The 19,394-nt window shown below is 37.8% G+C and overlaps 1 protein-coding gene across 1 annotated transcript; it reads right to left on the minus strand.

Moving 5' to 3' along the window:
• Positions 1 to 536: 536 nt before the first annotated feature.
• Positions 537 to 18,946, minus strand: LOC105444582. Its single transcript, XM_011679022.2, has 5 exons — positions 18,835 to 18,946; positions 5,977 to 6,299; positions 3,913 to 4,171; positions 2,004 to 2,125; positions 537 to 1,463 (listed from the first exon to the last, which is right to left on the minus strand). Exons 1-5 carry the CDS (start codon positions 18,902 to 18,904, stop codon positions 1,362 to 1,364), a joined length of 876 nt encoding a protein of 291 aa, XP_011677324.2. The 5' UTR covers positions 18,905 to 18,946; the 3' UTR covers positions 537 to 1,361.
• Between the last annotated feature and the right edge of the window lie 448 nt (positions 18,947 to 19,394).

Raw genomic sequence — 19,394 nt, forward strand, 5'->3', positions numbered from 1 at the left:
GATAATAAAGCGCTATGTGTAATGGCTTTATGTATCTCATACAAATTAGCCTTACAGCTCAGAGTATTTTGAAGGCCTTAATATAGACATCGTTGACGTATTAATTAAATTATACCATGCAGTGAGAGGCTCCGGTTGAAATTAATAACTCTCTGAGGTGATTTACATAGTACTGTTTTTAGGGGCGCAGCCCCAAAGCGAATTGTAACTGTGCTTGTCACCGGAAATTCGAGAATATTGAAAAAATAAGGTTCAACAACATATTAACAACTTTAAAGCGTATATTAAGAAGTATTAGGAAATATACAGGGGCGGATCTATGGGGGGTTCGGCGGTTTAAACACCCTCCTTGGGCGGCCAAGTGAAAAAAAGGGGGAGGGGGGGGGGGGGGGGGGGGGGGGGGGGGGGGAAGGGAAAAAAAGAAAAGAAGAAGAAGAAAAAAAGTAAAACGGCGCGATTTTTGGAAAATCCTGGATCCGCCACTGGTCAAACACCCCCCCCCCCCCCCTTGGCTAAAAGCTAGATCCACCCCTGATATACAAATGTTATATATTTCTTAATACTTATCATTCTAGAGGGCTATATTTAGATCAGCTGAACTATACCCATGATACACCTATAGATGGAGCTATTCACAAGTTATGATGGATTTATCAAGAGCGAATAAAACAAAATCATAAACAATCGCAAAGCCTTTCAAGAAACCAATGTTAGACAGTTTCAGAAGCCTTACTTGTCACCTTTTGAAACGAGCGAACTTTGCAGTTACATATTACATAATCTAGACAGGATTTCTATACTACGTATATAAGGGTATTCAAGTCACCCTTGAGTTGATATCTTGAAAGTCTATGCGATCGTGCTATACTAGAACTTATGAAAGAGTTCCCCAGGACCAGAAACACATTTTAAAAGGGCAATCTAACATTCGTAATGAGTTAATATTGTATGAATGAAAGCAGAATAATATGAGAACCAAAATGGCGGGGAGAAGTGTATAGATCTCTCAGAGAGGAAGTCCACCCTGTCGATATCAAGTTGGTTTTAGTAAAGGCAGAAAAATGAGGAAATTTTTTTTGTGAAAGTTTGAGTAAAATCTCATTGTTGAAGTTGTCATTAGTGAAACAATCGATTGATCGATCGAAACAACCGGCAACACTGTGACGTATCATGCAAGCTCCTCCCTCATTTTCTCTATACCAGGCCTGATAATTACCCGATTTTAATTTTTTTTTTTTAATTTTAGAGACGGTAGATTTGTTATCTTTTTCTTTTATTTTTTCTTCATATTTTAATTCAGACTTAGATGGTATACATCGATTTGCAGATGTGAGTAATGACTGAAAATCGTATAATTATATCTATTTTTTCCTTTTGCTTGAGAGGAAAAGTAAAATGGCCGCCACATTCAAAAGCAACATCCACAGTTTCAAATTGTCGGTCTTGTCAATCGACACGAACATCTGAAAAAGAAAAAGAAACAGACAGTCAATTATAATAATGATAATAATTTTATTATCCCACGGAAGACTCATCAGCATCAATGCTGTTCTTCGTGAGGTCCATGCGATTATCCAATTTTGTTTTTTGTTTTTTGTTTTTTGCGCCCGAAAATTTGAAAATCGCGCCGGCCGAAAAGTCGCTCAGTGGAGGGGGGGGGGGGGGGGGGGGGGGGGGGGGGGGGGGGGGGGGGGGGGGGGGGGGGGGGGGGGGGGGGGGGGGGGGGGGGGGGGGGGGGGGGGGGGGGGGGGGGGGGGTAGGGGGGGGGGGGGGGGGGGGGTGGTATCAATATCCATATTAATTATTATTTTTATTTTATATGAAAGAGAAATGAAAATACCTTAGGTTTAATTTTTTTTGAAAGTCTTTGTTACAACTTGTACAAACTATCTTCCACAAGATACACGACATGCAAAAATCTAAATAAAAATGATTGAAAAAGATCGGGTAAAAAAAGAAAGAAACATGAAATAGAATGAATGAAAATTAAAAAGATAGCTTACATTTTTTACTTTTACCAATGTAAATTTCGAAGAAACATCTCTTATCCTACTTTCCCCATTACCGGATGATTCGTTCCGAATTCTGTCTTCGCTGATGTCTTTCTTCACCTCAATGTTTGGACCTAAATTGAGAACGAGAAAGAGGGAACAAAATTTGCGATCGCAATTAAAGACTTCCGTTATCAGTAAAACGCAATTTCAGCAGCATTGGCCACCACCTGTTGAAAAATGCGGACATTACATCGACGAATACGTAATCCGAAAATCATTTCTAAGGGATGATACTGTACTGTAAGGTATCGAGGTTGTCCTTGAATTGATTTCTCGAAAGTTTTTATGACCGTTGTACGTGTTGATAGAGAAATGTGAAATGAACCGTGATGAACGTAGATCCATAATTTTCCTAAGAAAAGATGGGGGGGGGGGGGCGTGATGTCCGATCATGATGTCGGAAATCCCGCTGCATCGGCCCCAACTTAAACGGGGTGCACAAATAGACGAATAATCATAAAAGCAAAGCACTCACAACAACAACAATACTAACAACAAAACACCTTTCCACTAATTAACCCGTCATCTCAAATCAATATTAACCCTAACCCTACATAACGATTGTAGAGCACCGAAGTGTGACGTCATGTGAGGTGAACCTCATGCACAGGTTGAGTGTTTACAACCAGTAACCTGACGATGAGCGAATATGACGTTAGCACTTCGGCACTCTTTAGCCTGGAGCATTAACTACTGGGGCAAAATCTTCATCCAAGCAGATTGCTCAACTGAACATTACTTAAGAATAGTGGTACTGCCCTCTCTGGAAGTAATTGGTCTAGTGGTAATGTCCGTTATATATACGGTCCAGAGCCATCTATACACAGAGTTTGGCCAACCCGGTTTGAGTTGGACGATATGGCGACTGATACTTTGTTGGGCAAGCACAAAACAAAAGAATAGCGGCCATGTTGTGACCCAGTGAACTCAAGTTGGCCAACTCTGTATATAGAAGGCTCTGCGTGGTACGGTCAGCTCTCTGTCTTCACCTACGAACTGAATCCGAGTCACGTCTTTTGGACGGTGACGTTAAAGGTAATAATCACATCTGATATAGATACACGTCTGTAAAAAACTCAATTTACACACATACACACACACGCACACACGCACATCTTTCGTGGCACGTCCGTATAAGGGCTGAGTTGGCGGATTTTTTTTCTTCATCCATCATCAAACCGCCAAGGTCATGCAATGGTTCACTTTGACAATAAATAAAATTCGCAGTGTTCAAGTTTGAGGAATAAATATTTAGGAACGACAAGGAATGTCAGCTGTTGAGCACACAAAAGGGCGGTTGTACTCGATATTGCCCTTCAGACGGTTTATAATGCCAATATTGACCCTAAATATATAATAATAAAATTCATATTTCAATATTACAAAGAATATTTATTTATGCTGCCTCTATTCCATTCTTGGATATGAATTAATTTTCATACAACGTTTTCATAAAGGTTCGTATTTTCGAAAGCTCGCTACAAATAATCCCAAGGTTCATTCATCCGAAATTCCGAAAATGAAATAGGGTCCATTAAAACCGTAAACGAGGGTTCATAAAACTGAGAATTGAACAGGTTTGCTATTCCGAAAATGAAATTAAGGTTCGTAATACCAAAATTGGAGTAGAACCATATATCATTATCATTTTCGGAATTTATCAACCTTTGGAATAACGATTCTTTTGAATTAAATATGCCCCATGCATGAGAGTCGGGTAAATGCAACACTAACGTCTGAATTGACGAGCCCTATTTGTGTATTGAAATTATAATCCTTTGGGATTGTCAACCTTTAAAAAACGAACCTTAGAAGAGACGAGTGCCCCCCCCCCCCCAATAAAAAAAAAAAAAATCACCTCCATTGATGGTCAGCAACCACGCGTCCACCTTCTTATTCGTCCCCGTGAAAGAAGCGACCTCGTAGCCGTATCTCTTCCGTACGTAGTCGAGGAATTCTGCAGTATGATTTCGGTCGTCGCTTAGGGGGTCGAAAGGTGACCCGTCACCAATATTCGCGATGCTGTCGGGGAGTAGTTCTACAAAGATGGGCCTTTTTCGATGGACATCATCAGGCTCAATGAGGATAGACATTCCGCTGTACAGCAGCATGGAGCTCTGCAAAAGTTATAAAGGTGTGGTAACACTATTTAATACCAGATGTTGATTTAAAAAAAAAAAATTGTAATAAAAAAAAAAAAAAAAAAAAAAAAAAAATGCTAGTGGCTACCCTAAAATGGTGACCTTACCCCCCCCCCCCCAACGGAACAAAATGTCAAATTTTCAAAATTCGAGAGCAAAAAAAAAAAAAAAAGTGTCCTCTTAACACCCCCCCCCCCCCCCCCCCCCCCTCCTCACTGAGCGACTTTTCGGCTGGCTGAGTCGTTGCGATTTTTCTTGGACTCCCCCCGCCCCCCCAAAAAGTGTCCGCTTACCCCCCCCCCCCCCCCCCCCCCCCCCCCCCCCCCCCCTGAGCGACTTTTTGGCCGGCGCGATTTTCAAATTTTCCTGAGTCGTTGCGAAATTTTGGGCCCGATTTTAAACCCCCCCCCCCCTTGAAAAAATCCTGCGTACGCCTCTGAGAAGGAGTATAAAGAAGAAGAAGAAGAAGGATGAGGAGAAGAAGAAGAAGAAGAAGAAGAAGGAGGAGGAGAAGAAGGAGAAGAAGAAGGAGAAGAAAAAGAAGAAGAAGAAGAAGAAGACATACATTTACTAGATAATTTGCTTCTGCGACTCTTCAAATATAATCTGCTTTAAATTTAAGGTATCTAAGATGAAATTGAACTGCTTAATCCTTTCTAAGCGGTCATTTCACAATTGTGTGGTTTGGCTCAATAACTTTTGATTCAGAGCCCTAAAACAATGTGTAGAAAGAACAACATTTCTGCACACAATGTGCCCATGTTTACCGGAGTGTTGGCTCAGTCAGTAGAGCGTCCGCCTCACAATCGGGAGGTCGTGGGTTCGAACCCCGGCCGCGTCATACCAAAAGACGTTAAAAGATTGGAGTTGTTGCTACCTTGTTTTGGCGTTCAACAATAAGGGAATAATAATAATAGCCTAATAGTCCACTCCAAATTTTATTAAACCGAAACGGAAATTCTTTTAGCCCAAATTGATCGTGAGCCCGGCAGCCACTGAGCAGCGCCAGATTGACGTTGCTCTATCGTACGTCATAATTATGACGCGTTTTTACGCGTTTTTTTTACAAACCTGGTTTGTAAGAACGCGTCATAATTATGACGCACGAAAACCAAGGTTTGTCGACAAACCTCCTTTGTGAATTCGGGCCATTGCGTTTGAAGCCAAGGCATAGACAAAGGAAAATGAGTTCTATAATCCTTAAATCAGCAAATTTTGACAGTCAAAACAATAAAAGGTCTTACAATATGTTGAGATTAAAACATTATAATTGTTTCCAATATTAATCTACACTTTTTTCTTTTGTTTTGTTATGTAATGAAGTATTTGTTTATACTTGTTTATTGTTTTACATTGTATTTTAATTGTATCATGACGGTTTGCATAGTTTGTATGTACTTAAGAGACGATCCTGTATAAAGAACACAACATAAATAAATAATAAACATTAAATAAATATAAATAACTGTTGTTGTTATTTTTGATCAAACATGGCCATTCCAAAAACTTTAAAAATAAAGTTCTCACTCATGTACTGTTTTTAACATACTAATGCAGAGGAGCGAAAGTCTACCATGTTAGCAGTCATAATCACTTCCTCAGTGGAGTTGAGCGAAGTAGTCCACTCGAGGAGAAGTGCTAGCTTGAATAACTCTGCTAAGAGTGGAATCGACCCGCTATTTTTTTTTTAGCGTTGCATTCCACTCCAAATGAAGTAATTGCTAACTATGACTCCCTCAAAAATAAGTTTCCACTCTTGTACATGCAAATAATAAACAAACCCATAAGATCGTCTCCAAATTTACGCCTCGGTCGATGATGACGGTCAACTGGACCGGGGTCGCCGAAGCGACTACGAGGACGGTCGGCCGTTTTTCTTGCTGGCCGAGATGAGAAGTAACATGAACGGTTACGTTTGGTCGAAGCCGGTCGTCGCTGAACCCGAACTTGGAAAGTTCGGGGGGTTCATAGGTCATTGCAAGTACATGAATGTTAGAGTCACTGTCTCCGACGCACCCATTGGAAGATACCGTCTGGTTCCGGTAGGAAGGCGTGGCTATCGCTTCCGGGTTATCTTTTAGAATGTAGCATTGACCAACGTGAACTGCATGAAATCAAAGGGAAATGCAAGAATTTGTATGATTATATGTTTTATGGCATGAGAATCAACGAGAAGAAAACGAAGGTGAAACGGATGATAAGTTAAGGCAAGACAAAAGAAATAACTATCATGATAAATGGCAACAGACTCGTGCAAGTCAACCACTTCAAGTATCTAGGCAGTGTGCTGACTGAGGATGGCAAGTCTGCCAAAGAGGTCAACTTGCGCTCAGCTCTGGCAAGAGCTGCCTTCTTTCAAAGACAAGATACCCTGATGAGCCACAACATTGATCTTAGTTTGAGAAAACGTCTTGTGAAGTCCCTAGTATGGAGTGTACTGTTGTATGGGGCTGAGACGTGGACACTCACTAAAAAGGACATGCAGCGATTGGAGGCGGTCGAAATGTGGTGCTGGCGCAAATTACTAGGTGTGTCTTGGAGGGACAGAGTTTCGAATGAAGAGGTGTTACATCGAGGTCAAGAAAGGCGGGTGCTGATTCAAACGATTAGAGAGAGAGAGACAGAAGAAATGGCTTGGACACATAATGCGGCATGACGAGGGCTTGATGCTCAGAGTCATAGAAGTTCGTATTCATGGAAAGAAGAAGAGGGGAAGACCTCGTAAAGGCTTTCTAGACGATTTTATCACACAATGCGGAGCAACAGGGTATGAAACGATGAAATGGTTGGCTCAAGACCGAGGAACTTGGAGAAAAACTCGGTGAGACACTTGATACAGAATTTTGAATAGGTCACTGAACCTGTCATAAACTGACAGATCACTATTGATGATGATAATTATGTTTGTATCGCTCAATTGAGCAATTTTGTTCATTTCAATTGGCCATTTTTAATAATGTAATCAAATTTAATGCATAATCCTCGTTACAAATGATTTCATTCACCTGTTACGAATAGCCGTATTTCAATAGTCCGATAGCGAATTGCATACATCAATTATGTGCTGTTAGTTAGGGCAAACCATAATGTTTGTCCTACCTAGCAACAACTAATGTATGAAACTTGCAGTTCAGTTCGAAATAGCATTTTTGGTTTGCCTATATAGTTGAAAATAGCGTTGGGTATTTTTTCTCTCCATATTTATTATTTTTCCTCCACAGGGATTTCATTGATTTTCATTTGAAACAAATTAACAAATATATACTCAAGGTAATTTACATTTAATATAAATAAAATTGGCTTCTCAAGATACAAGTATTGTTGAACTGTTGAGTTAACAGAAAACTAACAAGTCAATAATTCATTTCTGATATTCATGGAAAGAAAACAAAATACAGAAGAAAAAAAATCATTTTATGTAAAGAAATTCCTGAATTGAAACCATTTTCTTGTGATTTTATTATTTCTACAATTCGAATGTGCAATATACTTTTCGTTTTTGAAGTAATTTATAATCGAAACTCTAATATTATCAAAGTCGGGCAATTGTTTCTATATTTTGCAAGTATAATTATACACCATCTGTCGCGTTGGGTATTCTATTAAAAACGTATTGATGGAGGTTGAAATCACAAACACTGAATACACACATCTATCGATCTCACAACGTATGAGTATGACATAATTCTAAGTTGATATGTATGAAGACGTGTCGAGCTATATACACGCTCTAGTTCTGTTATCTAGAAGGTGCCATTAAATCCTGGCATTAAATGTATATCTGACCAGAAATGGGATGCAAACTTCTGGATCAGTATTTTCCTCGCTAATAGTTTCAAATTTTGGTTGACATGACTAGTTAAAATCCAGCCTATTCAATTGGTGACCCTGTTGATGATGGCTCTCTAGAGAAAAGTAAAATTTTGAGCCATTCGATTGGCTGAGACGAGTGAGAGAAGCAAATGAAAAGGAAGGCAGTTACAAGAGAGAGAGAGAGAGAGAGAGAGAGAGAGAGAGAGAGGGAAGCATAGAGAGAGAGGGGGAGAGAGAGAGAGAGAGAGGGAGGGAAGCATAGAGAGAGAGAGAGAGAGAGAGAGAGAAGCATAGAGAGAGAGGGGGGAGAGAGAGAGAGAGAAGCATAGAGAGAGAGAGAGAGGGAGAGAGAGAGAGAGAGAGAGAAGCATAGAGAGAGAGGGAGAGAGAGAGAGAGAGAAGCATAGAGAGAGAGGGAGAGAGAGAGGGAAGCATAGAGAGAGAGAGAGAGAGGGAAGCATAGAGAGAGAGAGAGGGAAGCATAGAGAGAGAGAGAGGGAGAGAGAGAGAGAGAGAGGGAAGGATAGAGAGAGAGGGAGAGAGAGAGGGAAGCATAGAGAGAGAGAGAGAGAGAGAAGCATAGAGAGAGAGAGAGAGGGAGAGAGAGAGAGAGAGGGAAGCATAGAGAGAGAGAGAGGGAGAGAGAGAGAGAGAGAGAGGGAGGGAGAGAGAGAGAGAGAGGGAGATAGAGAGAGAGAGAGAAAGCATAGCCTGGGTTTAAATTCAGTATTCGTTAAATTGTTAAACCCGGTGCTGATAATCATATTTTATTTGCCATGTGATTGTAACGTGACGCTACATAAAAATAGTACCAGAGTGCCGTTTACTGTCATCAAATACTGTTCAAATAGCATGGTAGAGACGATGAACAAATTGATAAGAATGTGCAAGTTCGTTAGTCACGGGATTGTCAACTTCTATCTTTCTCTCTCTCTCTCTGGTTTGCATGTACGGTCCGGAGTATCGACGGTCGTTAAATTTAAGATCAGACCTTCGAAGGGTCATTAGATCTTCAAGTTCAAGTTTAAGTTCATTTTTATTCAAAACCACTCAAACAATATTTACATAAAAAAGAGACTGGTAATAGTTCATTAATCAACATGTATTAACTTGATTACATAATAAAATGAATGGATTTAGGACAAAATACGTACATTAACAATATGGCAAGGTGAATAAAAAGAATGTAACGCATATACAAGGGATGGAAACACTGAGCTACAGAATATAAAACACACAAATACTCTCACACACACGCACACGCACACACACTGATGAGTAGGTCCTTAGTGATCAAAAAGCATTTGAGAATGAGAAATGAGAAGAAAAAAATATGTCAGTCTTTCAAGTAGGTACGTTTTAGATAACCTTCTAAACCTAGAAAGAGTTGTACTATTATCATCAGGCAAACTGTTCCATTCTTTGATGCAAGAGATTTTTTTTCTTCCTGATTGAGGTGTCATTATGAAAGGGCAGAAACTCAACTTTCTAGAACTGTGATTTTCTCTTTGAAATTCAGATACCGTCCGCCAAATGACTTTTTGGTTTCCTCTCTTCTAATTCATTTTATTCACTCATGCGTGAAATATGCATTATATGAGTTGCATCAAATGAAAGAGGAGGATCTAAGCTATACAAATATGTGTCGTTTATCAATTATAATTGTGATTAAGTTATGATAAAACATGGACAATTCTCGGTTTCGTTTTTTCTGGGACGCACTGTATAACATGATATGAGTTCAATACTTTCTTCATGTTTCTCTTTTTTTAATGATATCAAATTATTAAATTGATATCAAGAATATTTTCATGAATTTATTAATTCAAATAACAATTTACTGTTGCCGGTAACTTTCTTTTTCAATTGCTTTCATTTACAATTAAGGGAGGGGGTGAGGTTAATAATAGACCGAAGAGGGAGAGATATATTATACAGTGTTAAATTGACAAATTCAAACTGATTGTAAACTTCTCCAATGCGGGTGGCATTAGGATAAATTGTCATTGTCATTGCCGTTGGTTGCTCGCTGATGATTGCCATGCATGATGTATTCAATTCAATTCAATAATGGTTTATTCATATGACGTTCTGGCAGCCGAAGCTGAATTGCAGGTCATTTATACAAGGTAAAAACATCATGATATTTAAAATACACTGAGCATTATACATGTTGACATAAAATAAAATTAATATAAAAGGATAAAAATACTAGACACATTTATACACATAATAGGCAACATCATTAAACATAAACATATACAAAAATACATGAAGCTTACTTTTTTGAATGATAATCGTTTAAGATACGAACAAAATAGGGAATAGAGCTATTATTAAAGCGACTGGTTTTACAAATAAATTGAGAATATTTCTGTTAATTTCGTAAATTAAATTTAACAATTCTTTGACTTGGTAGCCATAACGAGCCCAAATCATGCTTTTCTAATTTAATGGCGAAATCAAAACAAAGTTTATTCCTACGTTCTTCCATACGTATGTATGGTATAATCATAGAGCTATTAACATTTGATTCCCCTCGTTGATTCGTAGTAGTATTGGAGAGCAGCAAAGGCGAACGAATGTCGCTACAATTCAGAAATATTTGCTTGGATTGCTTTTCAGAGATATCAAGCTACATAGAGGTATGATCGACAAAAAAAAGATATTGTCTTGAAAACAGTCAGAAAACATTAGAACTAGATGAATAGAACATAATGCAAATAAATAAGACTAGAATGAATAGGACACAAGTTCATTTTACCATGTTAATCATAATAGTACCAAATCTACCCAAGCAAAATTCGAGCCAGATGCATATAATGGTAAGCTTAAAGACAATGATTCATGACAAATTTTCAATTATGATGAGTTTATTCTCTAGACGTATTGCAAAAGATAATCAGGATAATAAAGATCAGAATGATACCACTACTTCTTGGCCTACTTCTACATGTACTATATTACACTTCTGCCATTTAGCCCGGCAGCCCAGAGCACTTTGATCAAACAAACGAGGTACCAATATCTGAGTATTGGAACATTTGGGGAAAAACCTAGGATATCCAAATGTGGATGTCTGCCGGGGTCCCTCTGCTGCATGTGGCCCCTGGGGCCAGTTGAGAGGGGCCCTAAAATGCATCTGATCAAACGAACGAGGTACCACTTGAAACCAGTGTTAACTAAATGCATGAATGCCACAGAGCACGGAATAACCCATGCCAGACAAATTTTCTGCTGCTAAGGGCCCGCCAGACGCCCTTAAATGTGGCCCAAAAGCCCATATATTTAGCATTGACCCAGATTAAATATGCAAGGTACCACTCAAAACCAGTTTCGAATGGTCGGGTTTATCTTACAGACTACGGAAATCATCTTGCCAGATAAATTTCCTCCTGCAAATGCCGGCCCACAGACACACTAAAAAAGTGGGCCCCAAATGGGCCATGATCAAATGAAGGAGGAACCACTTGAAACTAATTGTAACTTAATAGTTGAATGCCACAATGCACTGATTGGCCCATACCACACATATTTTCTGCGTCGTAGGGCCTGCCAGATGCCCCCCAAATGAAGCCAAATGCCCATTATTGTATCATTGATCAAAGATTAATATAAAGGCCTACTTTAGGTACGCCTCACAATCGATTTGGAATGGTCGGGTTAATTTCACAGACTAAGGATATTACTATGACAAATTTTCTACTGCAAAGGGGCCGACAGACACACTAAAAAAGGAGGGCCCCACGCGGCCAATGGACAAACATCAGAGATACTACATACATAAAAACAATATGAAATAAAAAGGCACATTCTACAGAGTAAATAACTACCGCTGCAAGACGAATTTTATTCTGCAATGGGCCCACCAGATAGAAAAAAATGGTCGCTTAATGTGGATCCTGGGCCTAAGGAATTGAACAATAGTGCATATTAAATTTGCCTTGTAACATAACATTTCAAGCAGATTACATTATTGCAATCCTAAATTTGATTACAGAATTAAAATAATTTCTACTAAATAAATATGGTGACTATCAGAATTCTACTCAAGACAAGATTTAGTGTGATTTCCTATGTATATCCTTGTTTTTGCAACTTATTTGTTGTATTGGTTTTGCATCTGCATGGAATTTTTAAGTATCAATTATCAGTGAATGCAACACTAGAATTAATTAGAATCAATTCAAATAATATAGTTTCAAAATAGACTTTGATGATTAGCCATTTGATATAGGTTTTGTACGGAAATACAGATTAGTGAGCACTAATTTTTTGTTTTGGTCCTCGAAAATTTGAAAAATCGCACCACCCTCCCCCCTTGAGCGCCAGGGGGGGGGGGGGGGGGGGGTCATCTCCCCAAAAAGGTAAAATTAACGTGTTTTTAAAAAACACGTTTTTTCAGGGGGGATGGGTCCGCCACTGGTAGATACCATCGATTACCGTCAAAACTAGCCACCAATTACTGAAAAACCCTTCCTTGTGCCCATGCCTTGATCCATAATGCATGGCCGTACAGAAGATCTTTTTATGTTGGGGACCGGGGGGATATTCAATGAATTATTGATAATTTATTGCATTTTCTTCGTTTTTTTTTGTTATTTGTGAGAACTGCCCCCTACCCTAGCCCCCGCTGCGTACAGTCATGGCAAAACAATGGCCTCGTAACTATTAGGCCCCAGGCTCAAAACCGGGTCGATGTGCCATATTAGTGCCCTTTTGTAGGGCATTAATCCTCATTTCTGTCATTCATGACTTAAGGGCATAGGTCCCCTAGTTGATAAGCATAGTAGCATACACATGCTTTAGCAGTCACGCAAAACAAACACTGGCAAATTATTATTCAATACAATCTGAGAATGTATACTACTACCTAGATATATTAGGAATAAATCATTGTCAAAATAATTCCATAGATTGGGGTAAAAAAAAAATATTCCAACTATATGAGCGACAGTGTACATACCAACTTATGCTAATAGTTACTTTTCATCGGATTTAAAAACTAATTACTGTCTAATCGCGGAAGAGGTTTACGGTACACCATGTGTAAAGTCCTAGAAGGACTAAGGAAAGTGGATAGAAAATAGAAGTGAAATGGAAAGGCGAGAAAGTGGAGGTTGGAAGGAAGAGTATCTTTCGGAAGTGAGTATAGTCCTGAAAAGGACTGTAGTTGAGTAGAGTTGCAGAGCAGGAGCAGGAAAGTAGACCTGCTCTGGAACTCTACTCAACTCTCCAACTCAATCCAGTCTTCTACTCAACCTCTCATCCTGTCTACAACTTTCTGGTTTACAGTCCTTTTCAGGACTATACTCACTTCCGAAAGATACTCTTCCTTCCAACCTCCACTTTCTCGCCTTTCCATTTCACTTCTATTTTCTATCCACTTTCCTTAGTCCTTCTAGGACTTTACACATGGTGTACCGTAAACCTCTTCCGCGATTGTTCATACCACCATGCAAACCTTCAAACATCATCTAATTACTGTCTATACTATAATGTTAAATTAAGATGTTATAAATATGCAACAACGTATTCTTGAACGAAAAAGCAAATCAAAACAAAACAAACCAACCATTCATTCATTACGAGGATACCAACTACTTTGTATACATGTTTATACATGTTCTTACTTATTCTTTGTTGCTGTTATGAGTGTTGTTCATGATTATATTATTATCATTACTTTTTTTAAAAACTATTGTTCCTTATTTTGTTTAACAGGGCCCCATGGAAGACGACCATTAATGGTGATAATGAGTCACCTTGTCTGAATATCAGAAATAAACTAGACTTTAATTCGTCACTTTGACGAATTAGGTGATACGTATGCTAATGATTTACGTAATAAAGAATGCATTTTCACGATGTCATATTGTTATATAAAATGCTTCTCCCATTATGATCTATCCATATGTCAAGTTTCTACTGTTTAGCCTTGATAATTATGGATGTATGGAAGATATATTGAGACAATTTGACCATTGACCCTAATTAACATAATGAGGCCTACACATTACATATTCCGTGGTAAGAATGAAGTAAGCGAGGGAAAATGAAGGCAATGACAAACGAGAGCGACAGAGAGAGAGGGAGAGACAGAATATGGCCGGGTTCAAATTAAGTTTCCTTTAAATCAGACCCAGTACTGAGAATCTTTTCATTTGCCATGTTTTCGTTATTTGATGGCTTTTGACGCTACATAGAAATGCCGTCTTTTGTCTCCAAATATTGTTCAAATAGCATTGTAGAGACGATGAACATTAATGCAAAGTCGTAAGCCATGAGAATGTCAATTTATATCTCGTTCTGCTAAATAACCCGAACAATAGAATCAACCAAGTGGAATCAACTGATAAACGAATTTATCATAAGTTCTGAAATTTCAATTTGTTACTGCACGTCGTAATAGTATTAAAGAGCAGCAATGGCGAACGATTGTCGCTAAAATTCTGAAATTGTTGCTTAGATTGATTAAATTACCATGAGACATCAAGCTACATAGAACTATGATCGACAAACATGATATTGTTTTGAAAACAGTCTGAAAACATTGGAGGTAGAATGAACAAGAGATAATGTGGTCATGTAAACAAGTGCATTATGTCCATGTTAATCCCCTAGTTCCAAAATCATGATTGTATTCTCTATTTATTTCTCCTACATAATTTATTTCAATTTAAAATAGAAATTCTAATGTTCCTTCTTTTGGCTTTATAATATTTCAGCAACGAATTGACAGTTTTGGTAGACATCTTGGATGTATCATAGCAATAAATTCTTGGCACATGACGTATTGTGTATACGATAATAATAAAAAGAAGAAGAAGCATACAAATAAATATAAGAATAATAACAATAAGACTTACTTACTCTAATAATGATTATAATTACGATATTTACTATAATAATAAATATATCAATGATAATAATAATGATTATTATGATACTGCTGCTATTACTACTACTACAACTACAACTACTAAGAAGAAATTAAAGAAGAAAAAGGGGTAGGAGAAGAATCATTTCAGCGATATTAGTGAGTATATTCTCAATGATTGAGGCATACACGTGCATACACATTACATATTCTGTGGTAAGAATGAAGAAAGCGAGGGAAAATGAAGGCAATGACAAACGAGAGCGACAGAGAGAGAGAGAGACAGAATATGGCCGGGTTCAAATTAAGTTTCTTTTAATTCAGACCCAGTACTAAGGATCTTTTTATGTGCCATGTTTTCGTTATTTGACTGTCTTTGACGATACATAGAAATGCCGGCTTTTGTCACCAAATATTGTTCAAATAGCATTGTAGAGACGATGAACATTAATGCAAAGTCGTAAGCCATGAGAATGTCAATTTATATCTCGTTCTGCTAAATAACCCGAACAATAGAATCAACCAAGTGGAATCAACTGTTAAACGAATTTATCATGAGTTCTGAAATTTCAAATTCGAAGTAATGATTAGTATAAATTACAAAACGCTTAAATACAGCCCCGGAGGTAGAATGAATAAGAGATAATGTGGTCATGTAAACAAGTGCATTATGTCCATGTTAATCCCCTAGTTCCAAAATCATGATTGTATTCTCTATTTATTTCTCCTATATAATTTATTTCAACTTAAAGTAGAAATTCTAATGTTTCTTCTTTTGGCTTAATTATTTCAGCAACGAATTGACAGTTTTGGTAGACATCTTGGATGTATCATAGCAATAAATTCTTGGCACAGGACGTATTGTGTATACGATAATTATGATCAGAAGAAAAAGCATACAAATAACTATAAGAATGATAATAAAAAATAAGCTTTATAATAATGATTATAATTACGATATTTACTATAATTATAAATATAACAATGATTATTATGATACTGCTGCTATCACTACTCCAACTACTACTACTAGGAAGTAGAAGATGAAGAAGAATGGGGAGGAGGAGAATCGTTTCAGCGAAGAGTATATTCTCAGTGATTGAGGCATACACGTGCATAAACATCACATATTTCGTGGTAAGAATGAAGGAAACGAGGGAAAATGAAGGCAATGACAAACGAGAGCGACAGAGAGAGAGAGAGGGAGAGACAGAATATGGCCGGGTTCAAATTAAATTTCCTTTATTAAATCAGACTCAGTACTGAGAATCTTTTTATATGCCATGTTTTCGTTATTTGACTGTCTTTGACGCTACATAGAAATGCCGTCTTTTGTCACCAAATATTGTTCAAATAGCATTGTAGAGACAATGAATAACTACTAACGCAAAGTCGTTAGCCATGAGAATATCAATTTCTATCTCGTTCTGCTAAACAACCCGAACAATAGAATCAACCAAGTGGAATCAACTGTTAAACGAATTTATCATGAGTGCTGAAATTTCAATTTGTTACTGCACGTCATAATAGTATCAAAGTAGATATTCATTGATTTTAAAAACTAACTTTTTTTTTCATTATTGCAAAGTTGAAGCTTTGATTCGACAAGGTTATCAAAATTCAATGCTTTGACACATTCGAAGTAATGACTATTATAAATTACAAAACGCTTAAATACAGCCCCGGCATAGCACCTGAAGAGCTCTCCGAACGCTACTGAGATGTGTGAGATCACAGTATGGACATGATTTGCACAAGCAGACGATGTCCCATGACATCTCACACATTTTCAGTGCCTGTGTTTTCATCTTCTCTTGATTTCTTTCTCTTACTTCACTACCGTCAGGCTAAATGTATAATCTATTGCCTCACTCTAAACCCCGCGCATGGTTTATTTTGATGACAAATGCAGCGATACAAAAATAAAGGAATCTGTCGCTTGTAAGCAAAATAAGACGCCATTGTATATTCAGCTGCACACTACGCGGTATGTTCGGCGTTTCAAGAGGGAACAAATGCCGTCCTTAATATCATTCCGGGGGGGGGGGGGGGTTCAATTTAAAAGTCTGGTTTCTTTGATTGTTAATTTACCCCTATCCTGTGTATTTACAAGCAAAAGATTTTAGTTATCAGTTTATTAGTTTAAATCATAATCAAACAGGCATCTGAAGTTTTTAGATGCTTACTATTTGCTTCATGTTGTTGAGAATCGTCCCCGGCTGGATCGCACCCTGCTTCCCTGAATCAACGAACAAACTTTGAGAAAAGATTTTTGTCTCCCTTTAATTCAAAGTCGTTTTACAAACTTTTGACCATCGAATAATACCCGCGTTCATTCAGCTAAACTTGACACGAGGTTATTTTCGGCTAATTGTTTATCGTGTATTTTGTAGAAAGATACAAACCCTCGTGTAATTTAAATAACGTTGGAAATTTGGAATTGAATTGGGGCCTTGGGTCATCTCCCAAAAAAGGTCAAATTAACGTGTTTTTAAAAAACACGTTTTTTCAGGGGGGGGGGGAGGGTCCGCCACTGGTAGATACCACCGATTACCGTCAAAACTAGCCACCAATTACTGAAAAACCCTTCCTTGTGCCCATGCCTTGATCCATAATGCATGTGGCCGTACAGAAGATCTTTTTATGTTGGGGACCGGGGGATATTCAATGAATTATTGATAATTTATTGCATTTTCTTTGTTTTTTGTTATTTGTGAGAACTGCCCCCTACCCTAGCCCCCGCTGCGTACAGTCATGGCTCAGTGGCTAAACAATGGCCTCGTAACTATGAGGCCCCAGGCTCAAAACCGTGTCGATGTGCCATGCCCTTTTGTGGGGCATTATTCCTCATTACTGTGATTCATGACTTAAGGGCATAGGTCCCCTAGTTGATAAGCATAGTAGCATACACATGCTTTAGCAGTCACGCAAAACAAACACTGGCAAATTATTATTCAATACAATCTGAGAATGTATACTACTATCTAGATATATTAATAAATCATTGTCAAAATAATTCCATAGATTGGGGTAAAAAAAAATATTCCAACTATTTGAGCGACAGTGTACATACCAACTTATGTTAATAGTTACTTTTCATCGGTTTTAAAAACTAATTACTGTCTATACTATAATGTTAAATTAAGATGTTATAAATATGCAACAACGTATTCTTGAACGAAAAAGCAAATAAAAACAAAACAAACAAACCATTCATTCATTACGAGGATACCAACTACTTTGTATACATGTTTATACATGTTCTAACTTATTCTTTGTTGCTGTTATGAGTGTTGTTCATGATTATATTATCATCATTACTTTAAAAAAAAAAACTATTGTTCCTTATTTTGTTTAACAGGGCCCCATGGAAGACGACCATTAATGGTGATAATGAGTCACCCTGTCTGAATATCAGAAATAAATAAATAAATGAATAAATATAATTAGAAGTTACCAAAGTTAAGTACACTTTTTTTTATACGCACTGTATAGCGTTATGGATTCTAAACTTGTACTATTTCAGCACTGTAATGCATATTTTCACAAATACAATACAGTTATATACAGCCATGTGGAACCTCCATGATCAAGTGATCATAATTATTGTCCTCTGTCTCTTCGAGCTGTGCTTATGCTTCATACATAATTTATATACCTCGTTCATTATCGATTTCAAGCATACTGCGTCAATGTTTGTTTTGTAGCATGTCATTAAATGATAATCATTGCATGAACCAATGGACAATGAAATGAGGAATACCCCCAAGTGTTGAAAATATAATGTTTACCAACAATTTCTGCCACACGAAATAGGTCTGCTTTACGTGCAATCAGGCAAGTTCTCATACAGTCCACTTCTTTTCCACAAATCGTCCGTTATCGTCACCAATGGTATTACATGATACGATATGAATTAAGCAATATGTCAATTAAAATAGCTTACCCGGTTCTTTAGCTGACGAAACTCCTATGCTAATCACCATAAAGAGAGCTTTCCAATTGCGAGTATCCATTCCTTAAGCACTAGTTGATAAAACAAAAACGTGGTTGATATTAAACTCCAACTGCATATACCGGACGAGAGACTTGTATGATTCTATGATCCAATCAGAACGCATGAAACTGAACAACCATAATTATACAACTCATGAATCATTTCTGCTTTATCAACAATGATTATGTGCAATCAACTGTAGTTTTCTCACTTCAACCCGGTCCCCCTCTCCCTCTCTCTCTCTCTGCCTCTCTTTCTCTCTCTCTTCCTCTCTCTCTCTCTTTCTCTCTCTCTCTCTCTCCCTCTCTTTCTCTCTCTCTCTCTTTCCCTCTCTCTACCTATCATTCTCTTCTCTTTGCTGTACTTTTGCATCACCAGGTACTCCCTAATTATGTATTTTGCTTGTACATCTACTTAATTATCATGGCTCGCAAGGCATCAAGCTGTCCTTATCTTGGAGCCCTGGCCAATTCTGTTTAAAATAAGTTAATATTTTCTTCATGTATGTT

The sequence above is a fragment of the Strongylocentrotus purpuratus genome, unplaced genomic scaffold, assembly GCF_000002235.5.
Source record: "Strongylocentrotus purpuratus isolate Spur 01 unplaced genomic scaffold, Spur_5.0 spur5_scaffold_4, whole genome shotgun sequence".
NCBI lineage: Eukaryota > Metazoa > Echinodermata > Echinoidea > Camarodonta > Strongylocentrotidae > Strongylocentrotus > Strongylocentrotus purpuratus.

Bases quoted from the DNA above. Each gene is read 5' to 3' on its own strand.
- LOC105444582 (XM_011679022.2), bottom strand. From the start codon at position 18,904: ATGGATACTCGCAATTGGAAAGCTCTCTTTATGGTGATTAGCATAGGA. The intron at 6,300-18,834 runs GTAAGCTATTTT...GATTTCATGCAG, and splicing joins TTCGTCAGCTAAAGAACCGG to TTCACGTTGGTCAATGCTAC. The intron at 1,464-2,003 runs GTAAGCTATCTT...TTTCTTTTTCAG, and splicing joins CATTGGTAAAAGTAAAAAAT to ATGTTCGTGTCGATTGACAA.